At 51.7% G+C, this 19,821-nt stretch overlaps 1 protein-coding gene across 5 annotated transcripts in view; it reads left to right on the forward strand.

Annotated features, from left to right (window-relative positions):
- ALDH1L1 (aldehyde dehydrogenase 1 family member L1) overlaps positions 1-19,821 on the forward strand; it is a 105,383-nt gene that overhangs the window by 77,982 nt on the left and 7,580 nt on the right. For all 5 annotated transcript variants that reach the window (XM_078351880.1, XM_035273944.3, XM_078351879.1 and 2 more), the window contains 5 exons: positions 4,380-4,485; positions 5,621-5,708; positions 12,734-12,827; positions 16,182-16,281; positions 17,951-18,049. In XM_078351880.1, the coding sequence (XP_078208006.1) occupies positions 4,380-4,485; positions 5,621-5,708; positions 12,734-12,827; positions 16,182-16,281; positions 17,951-18,049 (487 nt within the window). The remainder of the gene's footprint in view (positions 1-4,379; positions 4,486-5,620; positions 5,709-12,733; positions 12,828-16,181; positions 16,282-17,950; positions 18,050-19,821) is intronic.

Raw genomic sequence — 19,821 nt, forward strand, 5'->3', positions numbered from 1 at the left:
CCTGCAGGAGCTCACGGCCCCCTTGTGCATGTGTTTATCAAACAGCCATCCATGTGCTTCTAGAGCACCTGCTCCGTGCCAGGCACTGCTGTAAGGACTTGAGGACAATTGTATTGAATCCCCCAGTAACACTGGATCAGTCAGGCCCAGGGTGGGAAAAAGGGTAAACCCAAAAAACATCCAAAATTGGTATGGTGAGGTCAGTGTTCATAAAGATGAGGAACTCCTGGATCGCACCGAGGAACAGGAAACAGAATGAAGGAGGAACAGGAAACAGAATGAAGGAGGAACAGGCAGAGGATGAGAACCAATCAGCAGGACAAGTGCAGACCCCACCAACACCAAGTGCATCAGAACTAGGAAATGAGCCCGGCATGAGGTGCCTCACCTCGTCACCCAGTGGCCCCAGGGCAGGGGTGGGGAGAAGGGCCTGGAACACAGCCACAGAGCTCTGTGTTTTCCTCTGCCAGAGGAAACTGGGCAGTGACCACTCAAGGCCATACATCCTCACTCGGCCCCAGTCCTGGTGAGTCACTCACATACGTGCCCAAGGAGGCTCACCCCAGAATGCATGGCCACTGTGCTTGGTCGGTGACAGCAAACACCAGAGCAGCAGGTGCTGGCAGAGCCCTAATCCATGATCTGCTCTGGGGATGTTCCTGCAGCTGGACCTAGAGAGCCCCAGCCCTGGGTCCACCCTCACTGTGCCTGCACACGGTGCCAGAGGAGGGTCTGGCCAGGGTGACCCAGCAGCAGAGCCCAGCTGCCATTGGCACCACAGTCATTCCCACCTGCTCTGTGTGCCTTGCAGGGTGGGGGACCTCACAGCTGTGGGCGTGGCCAAAGGCCCCTCAGCTCCACCTGAACGTTGGAGTGTTTGCAGGGGCAACATGCTCCAATGTCACTGTGTCACTGACAGCTCACGCAGATGAACAACCAAGTCCTCAAGCACAGGCCGGAGGAAGCTCTTGTGGGAAAGGGGGCTGTGCACCAAGAAACCTCTCACCCTGGAGCCCCAGGGAGGAGCCAGGATGGGGGTGGAGGCATCACCTCTAGGGTCCCCACAGAGGACACTGGGCAGTGTCTGCACATGGTTTTGGTTGTCCCGACAGGGTGCTACAGGACAGCCCCCCACAGCAAAGAACTGCCCGGCCCCAAATGTTAGTAGTGTGGAGGCCAAGAAACCCTGCTATGGGGCAGTGGTCAGAGACCTTTATCCTGCTTTGAGAGGGGCTGGGCTGGGCAGGACAGGTCATGGCCCACCTGGGGCCACAGGTCAGAGCCACACTTGGGTCTGTGAGACTGCCCACCCTCCCAGCTGTCGGCAAGAGGTAAAAAGATGTCTGCCCCATCAGACTGAGGAGGAAACAGACACTGTCACCCAGAAGCATCCCTGTGTCACCCTGTGAGGCTCGCCTTGGACCCGGGCTCTGGGCACTCAGTCAGTACCCCATAGTACTGCTCTGGGGCCTGGTGCCAGCCGCTCACATAGACCAGAGCTCACCCAAAGGTAGGCAAGGCAGTCAGGCAGGGCCACTGCTGACCACGCACCTGGCTGGTCACAATTCTGGAACTAATGGTCTCTGCCTGGCAGGGAAGCTGTCAGGGCCTCTGGTCTTCACCCCTCCCCACCTTCACACAGGACTTCGCCTCAGTGGGAATGTTCTAGAGCTGGAACCCAAGGTTGGAATCCCAGCTCCTCCCCTTTTTAGGGAAAGCTCCCAGCCTGTCTGTACTCAGTCTCCCCATCTGTCAAATGGTAATAAAACAGTCCTGTCCTCACCAAGTTGTTTTGATGGGTTAGTGTCAGGTGTCTAGGGCACGGTGTGCTGTGAAGGAGTTACGAGGGCCAGGTGAAGGAGCCAGGCAGGGCAGGGCCTCCTGGAAAGGGATAAGAGGAGAATTCTTTCTGTGGTGCTGAGAAGGGGCAGAGGCCAGCTCTTTCGGATGTTTGTATTAGGAAATTCACAAGAGACCGTGTCACTGCTCCACTCGGAATCCTCAAGTGGCTTCCCAGTGCCCTTGACATGGAATCAGACTCCTCACTTAGCCATGGGATCCAGTTCTGGTATCCTGGCCCCCTCCCCAGTCCACTGTGTTTGGCTGTGCTGGCCTCACAGATCCCAGACCCTCCACACTCACGCCCCACCGAGCACTTACACCTGTGTCCCACCTGCAGCCCTCACCGCTGTCCTCCAGCTCTCACCTGCGATGCATCCCCCGAGACCTCTGCTCCCAGCCTGCCCTCTCTAATCTATAATCCCATTCTATTCTCTGACCATTCGGACTGATGCTGCCCTGTGCCCATGCCTGTCATCATCCCAGCACTCGTCCAGTGTCCCATAAATACTGCAGAATGACTGAGTGAGGGGCTGCCCCTCTCCTTTCCTGGCCAGGCCCACAGCAACCCCAGCAGTGAGGCTGCAGCTGACTTGTGGGGCCCTGTCCCCTCACATCTTCAGCTGCATCCTGGCCAACAACCGCTGGAGCTCCCTAGCAGGCCAAGCGTTTCTTGGGGACACCAAGAAACCTTGTTTGGTTCCCCTGCCCAGGCCCCAGGCTCCCAAGAGAGAGAAGGAGCTCCACCCTCACTGTCCATGCAGCTCCCTGGGAGCCTCAGGGCAGAAGAGAGATGAGCTCAGGAACCCACAGCAGGGGAGTGGCCCTGAGTGAGGGAGGGGTGGGCCTCAGACTCATGAGGGGGTGTCTCACTGGGTGAGGGAGGCCACTCAGTCTCCCACTAAGAATCAGAGGCATCAAGGCCAATGAAGGTCGGTTCTCCCAGCGGCTGGGCAGGGAGGATTGACTCGGACCTGGGTCCCGCAGCCCTGCTCCTTTGACCCCATGCCACGCTGGCTCTGCATACTACAGTCCCAGGGCTCGGCCTTTCCCCTAACCAGTGAGTATGAGCATCGGCTTGGGTGCTGTACAAGGGACCGCCGATCCAGGGCTTAATCAATGGAAACTTGTCTCATGGTTCTGGGAGCTGAAAGTCTAAGATCAGATGTGGGCAGAGCTGTTTCCGCATGAGATCTGTGAGGGTCTGTCCCGACCTCTCTCCTGGTGTCTGATGGCTGCTGGCAACCTCTGGCCTTCCTTGGCTTATAGGGCGCTCCCCTCTCTGCCTCATGCCCTCTTGGCATTCCCACTGTGAAAATCTGTCTCTCCAGGTGGTGTTCTCTGTATGAGGACAGCATTCCTGCTGGATTAGGGGCCTGCCCACCCTGATGCGACCACATCCTAATTAATTACAACACAGTGATCTGGTCTCCAAGCAAGGGCACGTCCGTAGGCTCTGGGGATTAGGACTTCAGCATAGGAACTGGGGGGTGGGGCACAATTCAGCACGTAATCGTGGGACTTTTATGATGTGTTTTCTTTTCCGAGCCCCCCTCAATCCCCTTCACTGTAACCAACAGCCTCACCCCTTCCTTGGGAGAACTCGCCAGCCCGTGCTGTGCTCCCTATTGCCTGTCCCGTCCCACCCAATCAGCTGGGTGCGTGTGGGGTGCAGGGTGGCTCCCCTACCCTCTCAGTCCCCCCTACTGCTCCCCCGCGATGCTTCACCCAGTGTCCTGCCCAAAGCCTGGGTCTGGCTAAGCAATTATCTTTTGGGGAAACATCCTGTGATGGTGGTGGGGTGGGAACAGCATGGCCTGTGGTCTGCATGTGGGGCTCTGTGTGGATGTCCTCATCTAACTGCCCAGCGCTCACCCAGAGAGGTGCTGTATGGGGGGAAGGCAGGGCCATGCAGGATTCATACCCGGCCAGCGTGCCTGCTGGTCCCTGGAACTATGTGGCCTCCCCAAGCCCACGATGCTCTGAGTATAAGGCACCTGTGCCCAGTCAGAGGCTTGCTCTGGAACCCAGAGTGGCACTGACCCTGGGCACCATGGCTTCACGCAGAGCCCCCTGACCTCATCAGTCCTGCCTTGCCGACTCTGTCTTCTCTTCTTGAGGACTGACACCTGGTCTCACACTCAGGAGGACCCCCTCCAGGCTCTCCTGACCCACCCTGGTGACCCCTGACCCTCTACAGGTCCCCCTGACCTATGTCCTCTGGGGCCTGCCCACCATCACCCTCTCTCATTGCCTGTGCCCCAGACAGTTCACAGTTTCCATCAGAAACTGTCCAGTATCCCTCGCCATCCTGCCCTGCTAGGCAGAGTAGCTACCACCAGACCATTTCTTACTGTAGCATCCAGGACAGAAAGAGCAGGCGTGAGCTGCCTCTCAGAGGGACCTTTGGTGCCTTATCAGGAAGCCTGGCTTTGAGAGTGAATGTCAGGCCCTGGGTGAGGGGAAGGGAGTTGGCAGGTCCTCCACTGTAGGCCCCTGGCCGAGAAGAGGGACAAAGCCCAACCTCTTTTGTGTGGCAGGGTTTGTGGCATCATCATCCCCTGGAACTATCCCCTGATGATGCTGTCCTGGAAGACAGCTGCCTGCCTGGCTGCCGGGAACACAGTCGTGATCAAGCCTGCTCAGGTGAGTGCGGGCTCACTCCAGACAGGGACTGCAGACCACAGAGAGGACCAGAAACTCACTCTATAAGGGAGGAAGGGAAGGGCCCCGCTTGCCCACATGGGCACTGGAGTATGGGTCCTGCTAATGCCAGCTGCCCTCCACAGGCCCTGCTCTCAATGGGCAGAGGCGTACATGGCAGGCAGAGCTCTCCAAAGCACTCTTTTTCAGCCATGGCTGCTTGAGGCCAGCTGGCTGTGCGGGAACTTGCAGCCCCTCAGTTGAGCAGAAGCAGGGATTTCTGCACTCCGGATTCACGGGGCAGAAACCAGGCCCCAAGCTCTAAGACAGCCTGAGTAGTCTATTCATAAAGCTGGTGCCATGTCTCTTATGTGGCTTCAGAGACCACAAGTCCTGGAGGGAAGCAAGGTGAGCAGTGGGATTTGTGGCTCCATGCCTGCATGAGAAGCTACATGGTGTGGAGTCTGAGACGCGTAGGTCGGGGAGTAGATGCGGGATGTCAAGGGTCACCCAGGCATACTGGGAAGGTCCTTGGGAGTGAGGATACCCGTAGTGAGCCTTAGTTTCTTCATTTGTACATTGGCAATGATAGCCCACCTGCTGCCTGCCTCCAAAGATGGTGCATGACATGGCAGGGATGGGGTGCCCAGGAGGGCACCCACTAGCCAGCTTCTTTGTTGTAATTTTGCCCCAAGGGTATTGGCATAATGAAAAAACAATAATTATGGCTGCCATGGATAGTATTTACCCTGAGTCAGGCATGCCTCAGCATTTCAACATGTATCACAAATTATGTAGTAATCTGCATACATTTGCTTATTTAAGCATCACAACAATCCTCTGAGAAGACCTTAACCTCCATCTTTAGAAACATGCTGTGCAGGAGGAAACCCAGGCCTGGCTGGGGCTGGAGCCCTACCAGGAGGAGAAGCTAGGGCACCAGACTTTGGCCTGCCCTGATTCCCAGCTGGTGCTGATTCCCCTCTGGTGGCTTCCCTGGGGTCTTCCTGGTGCTACAATCTGCAGCTGCTCCTCCCTGCTTGCTGCTGGGTGGTGGGAGAGGAAGACAGGGAGGGAAAGCAGAGCCCCACTTTCAAAAACCTCCTTATCCAGTCTGCTTTTCTGGCCCCACACTCAGGTGACCCCACTCACCGCCTTGAAGTTTGCAGAGCTGACGTTGAAGGCTGGCATTCCTAAAGGTGTGGTCAACGTCCTCCCGGGATCTGGTAAGAGCCATGGTCAGGGGGAGGGCTAGGGCTTCTGACAGCTGGAGATGCAACTGGGCAGAGCAGGCCCTGCTGGATAGGGGCATGAGGGCAGAGCAGCCTGGGGAGAGCCCAGGAGGGCCAGCCTGTGGCGAAGGAGGACGCTCTTGTGGAAGAGGGCTCCTGCACCTGGAAGGGCTTTCGTTTTCAGATACCCCAGTTCAACCTGGGAATTATCTGTCCTTGGAAGTTTGAGATAATTTTTCTGTAGAACATTTCAGGCTTAGAGCATTATGGGGAGGTCATAAATGAATTACTTTTTAAGTTTCTGTTGTGTTTAGTGGTCTAGTTTATGAAAAAGTCCTTTCTTGTGCAGATTTTAAATGTATTAGTATGAACTCATATTTAATAATCTCATAATTTTTATCTCCTTTTTGGATTTTCCTTTTGATTGTTTAATACATTCTTTATAGTTTTCCTTTTTCTCTCTCTTTTTAAGTTGATTTAAATGGTGAAAAGTTATTGCTTGTCTCCATCCCCCACCCTAAAAAAATACAGCTCCTGGATTTCCTTACCTATTCCATTGCTATTTTTATGGTTGTCCCTGCTTTTATTATTCCCATCTGTGTTCTCCAGGGTGGTTCTTCTATTTTTTTGTAGGTTTTTGGGTTGAAAGTTTAGTCCATTAGTTTTTTTTCTCGTTCAAATAAGGAAAGCATTTGAAAGAGTTTTGGTGATGGCTGGGCACAGTGGCTCGCGCCTGGAATCCCAGCACTATGGGAGGCCAAGACAGGTGGATCACTTGAGGTCAGGAGCTCAAGACCAGCCTGATCTACATGGTGAAACCCTGTCTCTCCTAAAAATACAAAAATTAGCTGGGCATGGTGGTGGGCACTTGCAACCCCAGCTACTCTGGAGGCTACGGCAGGAGAATCACTTGAACCTGGGAGGCGGAGGTTGCAGTGAGCCGAGATCGCACCACTGCACTTCAGCCTAGGTGACAGAGCAAGACTTCATCTCAAAAAAAAAAAGTTTTGGTGACACCTCGCACCTTGTGACTGACACTTTTATCATTATAAATGCCCTTGTTTATCTTTCTTGATAGTTTTTGTGTTAAAGTCAATTTTCTCTGATGTTAGTATTCTCTCACTAGCTTTCATATGATTGCTATTGACATGATATATATTTTTACATTCTTTTACTTTCAACCCATTCATACTTTTGAATCTGAAATGTGCCTCCACTATAGAACATATAGTTGGATCTTGTTTTTTATCCAGTCTCATAATCTCTGCCTTTTGACTGGAGACTTTACATTCATGTTGATATTGATACAGTGGGTTTACCATTTTACTTTTCATTTTCTATGAGTCTCCTGTCTTTTCTCCCTCTGTTTCTCCTGCTGTACTTTCTTTTGCATAAGTGAATATTTCCAAGTATAACATTTTAATGCTTTCAAGAGTTTTTGCAGTATACATTTTTAGTTATTTTCTTAGTAGTCACTCTAGGACTTATCACATACTTATCAAAACCAACTTTAGATCGATACTCATTTAATCCCAGTGAAATGTACAAATGCTACTTCTGGATCGCTCTGTTATCTTCTCCCTGTTTGTCCTAGAGTCACTTTTTGTTGTTGTTGTTGTGGCTTCTGGACACATAGAACATCCAGATATGTTACAAACCCAATCATACATTGCTGCATATATTACTTTATATCTATAACTTTTACATCTACTAAAGAAGTTGAGAAAAGAAAGGAGAACAAGTATCTATGTGTAGAGTTTATATGTTATCTGACTTACAAGTTCTGGTCCTCTTCAGCTGGTGCTGAGGATTTGAGCTACTATCTGGTGTCATTTCCTTACGCCATTTAAGTTTTATTTGCACTTACCTCCTTTCTGCTTTTATTGTCCAATATATTACATTTCTATTTGTTACCCCACAGTACAATTATACAGTTATGTGTATAATCATTTTATGCAATTGCTTTTTAAATCAGTTAAGAGAAGAAAGGAAATAAAATATGCATTGATACTATCTTTTTATAATGACCTAATTACCTTTACAGTGCTCCTTGCTTTTTCCTGTGGATTCCGACTATTGTCTGTAGTCACTTGCTTTCAGCTTGAAGAACTTCTTTTAGTGTTTCCTGTAAGGTGGGTCTGCTAACAACAGATTATCTCAGTTTTTGTTTATCTGGCAATATCCTTATTTGCCTCTACTTTTTGAAACACAGTTTTGCTAGATGGAAGATTCTGGGTTGACAGTCTTGTTCTTTCTGCAGTTTGAATACAGCCATGCACTGTCTTCTCCATCTGCCACACCTGGGGTAGAGCCTTCCCCTTATGAGTGAGGTCTGGACAGAGGAAGGGGCCTCAGCATCTTAGCCATAGTCACCAAAGAACTTAGCTTCTGCAACTGAGGGTTGGCGGGCATGAGCGGTCTTGATGTCCTGCCCCTCCTGGTGGATGCCAGGTTCCTTCACTGGGAGTGAGAGGGAAAGGAGCACTGCCTTCCTGGGCACACCCGCCTGGAGTGGAGCTTCCCCCAAGGGGAGGGAGCAGACTGTAGCTTCAGTGCCACAGACCTTCCCTGCTCTTACTGAGATTCAGATTTTCTTGAAGAATGTTTTGTCTCATGCCCTTAGAAAAATTTCCAAGGAGTTTAAGTGGTTGTTTTAGATCATCTTCACCAGGATGGTGGTTTCCCTGGGGAACTGTCCACAGGGCTCCTCAAGGAGTTTGGGCACATCCTGGGCACATCCACTCCAGGCGGGTGTGCCCAGGAAGGCAGTGCTCCTTTCCCTCTCACTCCCAGCGAAGGAACCTGGCATCCACCAGGAGGGGCAGGACATCAAGACCGCTCATGTCCGCCAACCCTCAGTTGCAGAAGCTAAGTTCTTTGGTGACTATGGCTAAGATGCTGAGGCCCCTTCCTCTGTCCAGACCTCACTCATAAGGGGAAGGCTCTACCCCAGGTGTGGCAGATGGAGAAGACAGTGCATGGCTGTATTCAAACTGCATGGAAGGAGTGCCTTCCAGAAATGCACTCCTGCCTCATGCTATGAGCATGTTGTATTCATGTTTTTTGTTTTCTTTTTTTTTTGAGACAGAGTTTCGCTCTCGTTACCCAGGCTGGAGTGCACTGGCGTGATCTCGGCTCACCGCAACCTCTGCCTCCTGGGTTCAGGCAATTCTCCTGCCTCAGCCTCCTGAGTGGCTGGGATTACGGGCACGTGCCACCATGCCCAGCTAATTTTTTGTATTTTTAGTAGAGATGGGGTTTCACCATGTTGACCAGGATGGTCTCAATCTCTTGACCTCGTGATCCACCTGCCTCAGCCTCCCAAAGTGCTGGGATTACAGGTGTGAACCACTGTGCCCAGCCATATTCATGTTTTTATGATTCTTAAATGTCATATAGCTATAGTTTTGGTCTTCTCTCTAATGCCGTAAGTAAAAAGAGATTTAAAAACAATTGCCAAGTTGTTTTTTGTCTAAAATTTGGTTCTATTTCTACTTGAATCATGTCATGATCAAAGACGATGGCCTGTGTGTGAATTTGCCAGGGCTGCTGTCACAAAGCACTGCAAACCGAGGGGCATAAACCACCGCAAGGCAGCGCCACACAGCTTGGAGGCCACCAGTCTGGATGGAGGGTGCTAGCAGGGCCATGCTCAGTCTACAAGATTCTAGGGAAGAGTTCTTTACCTCCTCCTAGCTTGTGGAAGCATCATCCCGATCTGTGCTTTGATCGCGTGCATGGCATTTCCCTGCATGTTTATGCATCTGTACCCAAATTTCCCAGTTTTATGAGAACACCAGTCATTTTGGATCAGGGCCCACCCCAGTGACCTCATCTTAACTAATTTTACCTGTACTGACTTCATCCCCAAATAAGGCCACATTCTGAGATACTGGGGGTTAGGAGGGAGACCTGTGAATTTCTGGCAGGTGGTTTGGGGAAGCACAGTCCAACACATGACAGCTTGTAAAAATTCTGTTACCTAAAATGGAGAATTTTGATGGTCTCATGTATGACACCTTTTGTAAATATGTCTTAAATAGCCTGAGAGAGTGCTATTATTATTGTTACTATTATCACTAGTAAGTAGACTTTAGAGCTACTTTAGAGCAGTTTTAGATTGGTAGCAAAATTGATCAGAAAGTACAGAGAGTCCCTACACACCACCTGCCCCTACACAGAGACACAGCCCCCCACTACTAATATCCAGCAGCAGAAGGGTGCGTTTGTTACAGTCAGTGACCTACACTGACACCTCATCATCCCCCAAAGTCCACAGTTTACGGGTCACACTTGGGTCGTACATCCTATGGGTTTTGACAACTGCGTAGTGACTTGCGTCTGCCATTAGGTTATAACACAGAGTAGTTTCACTGCCGTAAGAATATCCTGTGCGGTTCCTTTTCATCTTTTCCTGTCTCTAAGCCCTGGCAACCACTGAGTTTTTTCTTGTCTCCATCATTATGCCTTTTCCAGAGTGTCATGTAATTGCAATCATATGCAGGCTTTTCATTTGGCTCCTTTCACTTAGTAATATGTGTTTGAGGTTGTTCCATGGCTTCTTGTGACTTAATAGCTCATTTCTTTTTAGCTCTGAATAATACTCCTTGTCTGATTTACGTCAGTTATTTATCCATCTACCTTCTGAAGGATATCTTGGTTGCTTCCACATTTTGGCAATTCTAGATCAAGCTGCTGTAAACATGCATATGCAAGTTTCTGGTGTGGACATAAGTTTTCAACTCCTTTGTGTAAATACCAAGGAGCACAGTTACTGGATCATATGGTGAGAGTGCATTTCGGTTTTTGGTTTTTGTTTTGTTTTGTTTTGAGACGGAGTTTCGCTCTTGTCACCCAGGCTGGAGTGCAATGGCGCGATCTCAGCTCACCGCAACCTCCACCTACTGGGTTCAAGCAATTCTCCTGCCTCAGCCTCCCAAGCAGCTGGGATTACAGGCACACGCCACCATGCCCAGCTAATTTTTGTGTTTTTAGCAGAGATGGGGTTTCACCATGTTGACCAGGATGGTCTCAGTCTCTTGACCTCGTGATCCACCTGCCTCAGCCTCCCAAAGTGCTGGGATTATAGGCATGAGCCACCACACCTGGCCTGCATTTCATTTTTAAACTGACTGCCAAATTGTCTTCCAAAGTGGCTGGACCATTTTGCGGTCCCACGGCAATGACTGAGAGTTCCTGTTGCTCCACAGCTGTGCCAGCATCTGGCATCGTCAGGGTTCTGGATTTTGGTTGTTTAGTAGCTATGTGGTGGTATCTCATTGCTGTTTTAGTTTTTGATTCTCTAATGACAAATGATGTTGAGCATTGTTTCATGTACTTACTTGCCATCTGTCTGTCTTCTTTGGTGATGTGTCTGTTTTTGTGTTTTGCCTAGTTTTTAGTGGTTCTTTTCTTATTGTTGAGTTTTGAGAATTCTTTGTATATTTTGGATACCAGTTCTTTATCTGATACATCTTTTGCAACTGTTTTCTCCCAAAACAGTGATTTAATAGGGAGTGGTAGAATGGAGTTAGTATCAAAATCACTTGTAGAGCTTTAACTGTATATAGAGGGAGGATACAAGGGTCTTATTCCAAACCTGCTGAACCAGAACCTTCACAGGTGTGCCTAGGCATGTGAATTTTACAAGCCTGGAGGCAGGGGAATGGTGGACATGGAGGGGCTGGGTAGACGCAGGAGCCCTGGACTGAGTGAGTCATGGGATGGTGGGGGGTGGTCAAGAATGACTCTGGCTCTTGGCTTGAACCAGCTGGCTGCAAGGAGAAGTTGTTTACTGAAACGGAGAACCCTGGAGGAAGAGCAGATCTTGGGGAATGAGTAAGAGTTCACTTTCAAATATGTTGAATTTGAGAAGCCAGAAGACATCCAAGTGTAGATGCCGAGCAGGCAGAGGAGTGGCCAGTGGATCTGGATCCCAGAGAAGCTTGGCTAGAGAGGCTGACCTGGGGCGTGCCATACCTGAAGATGGCCCTTGGAAGCCTGCGAGATCAGCTGAGCACACAATGTAAATTAAGGAGAGAAGAGGGCCTGGAACAGAGCCAGAGGTGCTGGGTATTTTAAGATTAAGTGAGCAAAGGAGATGGAAAAAGAGCTGTCAGAAGTGAGAGGCAAATTAGGAGGGTCCAGCTTCAGAAGCCAAAACAAGAGAGTGGCTTAAGTGGGGAGCTATGCTGAGTCTGGGATGAGGCAGCATCAGGTAGCCCACTCCGAAGTCTCATTGAGATGGAGACCTGAGGGACAGAGAGGACTTAGCCAGGTTGGGGACAGGGTTTATGCAGGGCATGGCTGAGGGAAGGTGTTTTAGAGTCTGTGATGCTCAGACGCCACATCCCTCAGAGACATGGTCAGGTGTCCACGGGTCTCTGCTGGACATCCTTTGAGAGTTGAAGGCTTGGTGCCCTCACCATGGGGTCTGCCTGATGGTGGAAAGCCATGTGGGGAGTGGGTTGGTTTGCTTGGGCTACCATGTCAAAGCACTCCAGATCAGGGGCTTCAGACAGTTATCATCTCTCCGTTCAGACACAGACAGTTATCATCTCTCAGTTCTGGAGGCTGGAAGTCCAAGACCAGGGTGTCAGTAGCATTGGCTTCACCCATAGCCTCTCTCCTGGGCTTGCAGACAGCTCTCCACTCCCTGTGTCCTCACATGGTCATTGCCCAAATCCCCTCTTCTTAGAAAAACACCAGTCAGATTGGTCCTTCCCAATGACCTGATTTGACCTGAATCACCTGTGTCAAGGCCACGTCTCCAAACACAGTCCCCTTCAGAGGTAGGGGGGGTGAGGTTTTCACCATTAGAATCTGGGGGGACACAGTTCAGCACCTAACAGGGAGCAAGGCTCCATGAGCCCCAGGCACCATAGGGATCAAGCATTTGATGGGGGAGCATTTGGAGGGCTCCAGGTCCCAGGGTGGATCTGTGCAGACCTGGGGGGTGGGCTCCTGCCTCCCCAGCACCAGGGGGACCGCCTTGATTCCCCTGTCCCTCCCACCCACAGGCTCCCTGGTTGGCCAGAGACTCTCAGACCATCCCGACGTGAGGAAAATCGGGTTCACAGGCTCCACAGAGGTGGGCAAGCACATCATGAAAAGGTACGTGGCTGGGGGTAGGGCAGAGGAGGGGCTGCCACGGGCTGCACCTGGGACATGGCAGTGCTATTCCAGAAGCTGCGCCCTGCTGCCCAGGCTCCAGGGCACAGCCACCTCCACAGCCCAGCTGGGCTCTGTGCAGATGCTGAAGAGATACATCTGCCTTTCTGACAAAGCCCTGAGGAGGCCTGTGTAGCCCCATCAGATCAGTAAGGGGCTGGATTGAGAGAAGCTGAGAGTATAAAAGACACCTGGATTTCAAGAACTGAGCACCCCCAAAAAGTGAAATCGCTCATTAATAGGATATTTGGGGTTTTTTTCAGAGAAGGTGTTGCTCTGTCACCCACGCTGGAGTGCAGTGGTGCCATCATAGCTCACTGCAGCCTTGACCTCCTGGGCTCAAGTGATCCTCCCACCTCAGCCTCCCAAGTAGCTGGGACTACAGGTGCATGCCACCAAGGCCAGCTAATTTTTTGTATTTTTCATAGATACAGGGTCTCATTGTGTTGCCCAGACTGGTCTCAAACTCCTGGGGTCAAACAATCCACCTGACTGGACCTCCCATCTCAGTGCTGGGATGACAGGTGTGAGCCACTGTGCTCTGCCGTCTTTAAGTTTTTATATTGATTTCAAGCTGAAATAATATTTTTGGTTAGTTGGGTTAAATAAAATATAATAAAATATATTTTTAGGGTTAATTTCACTTGTTTCTTTTCCATTTTTTTTTAGTTGGGGTCTTACTATGTCACCCAGGCTGGAGTGCAGTGTCGTGATCACTGCTCCCTGCAGCCTCTGCTTCCCAGGCTCATGTGATCCTCTCACCTTAGCCTCCTGAGTCGCTGGGACTACAGACACGTGCTACTACACCTGGATGAATTTTATACTTTTTGTAGAGATGGGATTTTGCTGTGTTGCCCAGGCTGCTCTTTAATGTGGCTACCATTACAAAAAGCCCCATTGTCTATGTGGCTAGTATTTGAAGCTTTCATTCTGTTTCTATGAACAGAAGTGTCATCCTTGGACTTTGGCCTCAAACTGACTAATGTCATCTCCCTGGCTCTGTCACTGGACCACAATACGACCTGGGCCATGCCCATCCCTTGGGTCCCCCACCAGTTCCATATCAGTAGTTCGGCAGTGCAGGGGTTCTAGTCACCGTCACTGACAAGTCGGGAGAGCTAGCTGGGGCCAGATCACAAAGTAGTAGCTGGAGCTCTGACTGACACTGGAGCCTGCCCCAGCCCTGACGCTGAACTTCTGGAAGTGGGTTTTGGCACCTGCACTTTGAGTGACTTGGGTGGAGGAATGGGGTAACTGCAAGTACTCACAGCAGGTTTGCCTCTCCTGATTCAAAAGCTGGCTGGTCTGTTCCTCTGAGTTGGGTAGGTTATAGTCACGTCTGAGCACATGTGAGTCAAGTGCAGGGTAACGGCTCAGGAAGTGTCAGCTCTGTCACCTCTGTCCAGAGCGGGACAGAGGGTTTGGGTGGCAAGATACGTTGATCTGCCTCACCATGGTAACCATTTTACCATCTATATATGGTTAATGACATCATGCTGTAGTGGGGCATGTGGTGGCATGTGCCTGTAGTGCCACCTGCTCAGGAGGCTGAGGTGGAAGGATCGCTTGAACCTGGGATGTGGAGGCTGTAGTGAGCTGAGATCCCACACTGCACTCCAGCCTGGGCAACAAAGAGAGCCTGCTCAAATAAATAAATAAGTAAATCAGAACAAAAAACAAAACTACCTCAATTTGAACATATTAAAAAAAAAATAGCTAGGTGTGGTGGCTCACACCTGTAATGCCAGCACTTTGGGAGGCTGAGGTGAATGGATCTCTTGAGGCCAGGAGTTTGAGATCAGCCTGGCCAACATGGTGAAATCCCAACTCTACAAAAAATAAAAATAAATAGTCAGGTATGGTGGCACATGCCTACAGTCTCAACTACTCAGAAGGCTGAGGGAAGAGAATCGCTTGAACTCGGGAGGCAGAGTTTATAGTAAGCCGAGATCACACCACTACACTCCAGCCTGGATGACAGAACGAGACTATCTCAAAAGAAGGGAAAGGGAAAAAGGGAAAGGGAAAGGGAAAGAGGGGGAAAGGGAAAAAGGGGGAAAGGGAAAAAGGGGCAAGGGAAAAAGGGGGAAAGGGAAAAAGGGGGAAAGGGAAAAAGGGGGAAAGGGAAAAAGGGGGAAAGGGAAAAAGGGGGAAAGGAAAGGAGAAAAAGGCTGGGTGCTGTGGCTCATGCCTGTAATCCCAGCACTTTGGGAGGCTGAGGAGGGTGGATTACCTGATGTCAGGAGTTAGACACCAGTCTAACCAAGATGGTGAAACCCTGTCTCTACCAAAAAAAAAAAAAAAATTAGCTGGGCATAGTGGCACATGCCTGTGATCTCAGCTACTCAGAAGACTGAGGCAGAAGAATCGCTTAAACCCGGTATCATGCCATTGGACTCCAGCCTGGGTCACAGAGCAAGTCTTAACAAAAAGAAAAAAATCATGCTATGAACATCAAATATACACAGTAAAATTTATTTTAAAAAAAAAAGAGCAAAGCAGAGCCCTGAGCAGCTTCCTGCCCCAGCATCCCTAGTTCTGCTGCTTCCCTCTTCCCAGGTAGCCACATCACCCAGACTTGCAGCTGAGATGGGGGGCCGTCTCCATGGGTGGCTCCTCTCCGGTGGAGCCTCCTGCCTGCTGGCTGTTAACTGAGTATCCAGTTGAGGACAGCATCCCTGCAGTGCATTTCTTGCCCACTGATGTGATGTGTCCATGACTCCCAGCATCTCTCTGTTTGGTCTGCTGCAAACAGGGAGGTGCCAAAGCCTCTGGGCCCCTGCAGCTGTGCCAGTGGATGGTGCTGTTTTGTGTTCTTTCATTTGTGCCGTACCAGCTGTGTGCAGGCACTGTGCTTGGCACTGGGACTGTAGTAAGACTCAGATGCATGCCTGCCCTGGCCAGGCTCACGCTTTGCAGGTGGGATCAGAGGTCAACATGCAGTGGAGCAAACGGCAGCAGATGGGGTGTATGGGCAGGCTGTGGTTTTATACGGGGCAATCAGAGAGGCACCCCAGAGATGGGAACACAGGCATGCAGGGTGAAGTGTGGAGTGTGTGCAGCAGGAAGGACAGTCCAGGGGGCACCAGGGCACAGGCCTTGTTTGTGTGGGCCAGGAAGGAAAGGAAAGTGGCCATGTGAAGCCGCAAGGGGCGGGGAGAGTAGGGAGGCACTGGCCGGGTCTTGCTTCTTGTAGCCAGGCATTCTTTGGGCCTTCCCGGGTCCCTGCCACCTGGGGACCCAAGGCACCTACCTGCCCTGGAGGGACCGGCCCCACCAGCCCTTTGTTCCTTGCAGCTGTGCCGTGAGTAATGTGAAGAAGGTGTCCCTGGAACTGGGCGGGAAGTCACCCCTCATCATCTTTGCTGACTGTGACCTCAACAAGGCTGTGCAGATGGTGAGGGACGGGCCTGGAGGGGGCAGGGACAGCAAGTGGGGACAGGGACCATGGGGACCAGGAAGCCCTGTCTCTGATCCACAGTCACACTCACACATTTAGCCTCAACAGAGTCCATGGTGTCACCACAAGCATAGCATGGCAGTCAGCAGGCCTGGGGAAGAATGACGTGTGCCCTCAAACATATTTCCCAGGAAGTTTCATAACTGCCAGGATAGCTGAGATCAGCTGCCTGTAACACAGATGTGTGTGTATTACATATGTATATGAAATCAGAAAACACACGCCACAGCTCCATCTGTTCTGAGATAAGCATGGCAGCCTTCTCCGTCTGATGAGAGGGCAAATCAGATGTGTTGATCTGCTTCACTATGGTAACCACTTTGCCATCTGTATGTAGTCCATAACGTTGTGCTGTAAACCCCAAATATACACAATAAAATGTGTTTGCTTGTTTGTTTTTAAATAAAAGAACAAAGCATAACTCTGAGCACTTGGGCCCAGCCCTGCTGACAATGACCCTCTCTGCCGGCGGCCATGTTGTATGTACCTAGCTCCACCGCCGACTTGCTGGACAGCCTTGAGCAAGTTACCTAACCTCTCTGGTGTCTGTACTCCCACCTGTGGTTAGGAACCATGGTGATATCCACCTCCTGGGTGGTTGCAGAATGAATATGTCTGAAGGGCTTAGATTAGTGGCAAGTGCCATGTAAGACACGTGTCAGTCCTTGTTCCTACCGTTAGTATTGTTGATGCCTTGGTCCTGTCGCCACTCCTGTGGGAGCAAACCAGTAAGGCCATGTTCAGCCAGATCCCCAAACATGCCCCTGACCCTAAGTCCCACTGTGCTGTGAAGGATGGCATGACACCCCAGCATGGGTGTGAAAGGGAGTCCAGCCTCGTTTGGTGGAGAAATTGAAGGAGGCAAGGGCCTTGTTCATGGGTCCAGGTGAACCCATTAGCCCCAGGATCTAGCTGGGCCCTGTGCTGAGTTGGAGATGGGGCCGTGTCATTGGCTGTGCAGTCCCAGGTTCCAGGAGAGCCAGGCTTGACCGTGGCTCTACATCCTCCCCTGGCTCTCCCCCAGTGGGTGAGTTTGAAAAAGCAGGCTGCCTGGGGCCTCTGAGGGTCTTTGCTCTGGAGTGCCGGAAGTTCCCTGGCCAGGGCTGCCCCACCCCTCAACCACCCACATCGGGGCTGCCTGTCAGTATCCTACCTCTCTGCCCTGTCACCCGCCACCTGCTCTGTGCTTACACATGTGCTCTGGTACCTCTCCCCTCAGCTCCCAGGAGTATAGGCTCTGAAACAAGAGTCGGCACCTCCTGGGATGCCCCAGGGAGCCCACCCAGGGTGCGAGAGAGTCTCAGGCAGGCCAAGGCTCATTCCCACTTGGTCCCCATGCTCTGCAGTGTGGATGGTGGCCTTGTCTTTCAGTGGTGGGAGTCAGGGTGTGGGGTCTCTCATGGCCTCAGGCCTCAGTGTCTTTACTTCCCACACCATTACCTCTCACCTCTCCTCTCAGTTGAGGATTGAGTAGGGCCCACGGGAGGAAGTCAGGACCCATGGGTGCCTTCCTTCCCAATGCAAAGGGGCGGCTGGGCCCTGGCAGAGCAGTGGGCTGGTGTCCCAGGAGGAGCTGTGACCTGGTGTTCTTGTCCATTCTCTGAAGGGGATGAGCTCTGTTTTCTTTAACAAAGGAGAGAACTGCATTGCAGCAGGCCGGCTCTTTGTAGAGGACTCCATTCATGACGAGTTTGTGCGGAGAGTGGTAAGTCCTGCCCCAGGGTCTGTGGGCTTCTGGTTCATTGGGACAGCAGCCTGGCTGGAGGGGGCTGGAGGAGGGGAGACAGAGCAAGGTCAATGAGGCTAGAGGGCACTGCCCATGGGGGTCAGGTACCCACAGCGGGAGCTGTGCTGAGACTTCACTGGATTTTATTATTTCACCAAGAAATAGCAGCCCTGTGGCTTAAATTGACATCACCAAAAAGGGCTTGTCTTGGGTTGGCTCCCTAGGAGTGGAGCCTGGGGCAAGAATTCAGTGCATGTGGTTTACTAAAAGCAGGGTCTTAGGTGAAGCCTGGAAGGTGAAAGGACCAGAGGAGGACCAGACAGAATGGAGCAAGGGCCTGGCCTCGGGCCCTGGCGTGCAAATCCCCCTACACAGGAATGCTGGTGGAGTCAAGTGGCCAGGCTGTGGGCCCCTGTGGCAGGCAGGCTTGACTGTGGGCAGCCAGTAGGGGACAGCAGCTCCCATCAGGCTCCACAGCCACCTTGCATGGCCTTGGGGATCTGGTGGGCACTGGACAATATCTCCCACCAGATTTATGCACTCACTCAGCCACACCTGGAAGAGCAGGCTTGATGCTGGCCTCGGGACAGATGGGGCGTTCTGAGTCCCCTTGGGAGGTTTGTAATGCCTGACTTCTCAGTTCCTCAGCTGGTTGGCTTCATTCTCTCCAAGTGGCTCAGATGTGGTGGGGATATGGAGCTGACGGTGCCAACATTACATTCTTACCACGTGGAGCCAGAGCGGGATGTGACTCCTTCCCCACCAACTCTGTTAGAAAGCACTGTGGGGTTGACACGAGCCAGGCCCCAGCCATCCTTCATCCAGGCTGTGATACCAGGGGTGAAGCAAGCTGAGGTTGGCTCAGCTTCGGCAAAGAGCCTTCCCCCCCACCCCCAGGTCCTGGAGAGCAGTGTCTAATCCCAGTGGGTAGCAGCAGGGATGTGGGAGAGATAACCAGCAGCCTCCACGTGTGGTTTCAGACAGATGGTACCTGGGAAGCCAGGGAGAAAGAGGGCCTGTGAGCCAAGGGTTGTGGGAGGAGTCCTGCAGGAGAGCTAGCGCTGGACCCGGGCTGGTGGCTCAGAGTCCGGAAGGAATGGGAAAGGGAAGGACTTTGTAGGAGGGGCTGAAACAGCTTTTACTTTGTAACAATGGATCCTCAACATGGAGTGGCTGGCAATGACAGCCCTTCCCTCAGCTCGTGGTTCTGTGGGTGGCAGTGGCAGTCTAGGCTGGGGTTCACTAAGGCTCACCTGGGTTCGTCAGAGCTTGCCCAAGCATCTGCAGTGAGTCTTGGGGGCAGCAGGGCAGCAGGCAGCTTCATGGGACAGCTGCCCGTGGCCGGGGGGCTGCATTCTGCAGCATGTGCTGGGGTGTGTTCATGTGGACAGTGGCAGGACACCTGAGAGTGAGAGCAGAAGTTGAAGGGCCTCTTGGAATGCACGAAGCATTGCTTCCATGCATCATGCTGCCAAAGCAAGTCACAGCTGGCCCAGGTTCGAGGGGTGAGGAAACAGACCCCACCACATCATAGGAGGCACAAGCTCATCTTCCGTGGTAAGGGAGCTGCCTGCCTGGCCAAGTGAGGCCTGTTGCCATGATGGGCCTATCACAGGACTAGTGGGACCAGGATACACACCTGGGAACTACTGGAGATAAGGTGGCAGTCATGAGGGGATGGTGGCTGTTGGGGGCACAGAGCTGTGCACACAAGGTCCTGTCTGGGGGTCTTCCAGGGAGTCATGAGACTT

Source organism: Callithrix jacchus, chromosome 15 (genome assembly GCF_049354715.1).
Source record: "Callithrix jacchus isolate 240 chromosome 15, calJac240_pri, whole genome shotgun sequence".
Taxonomy (NCBI): Eukaryota; Metazoa; Chordata; class Mammalia; order Primates; family Cebidae; genus Callithrix; species Callithrix jacchus.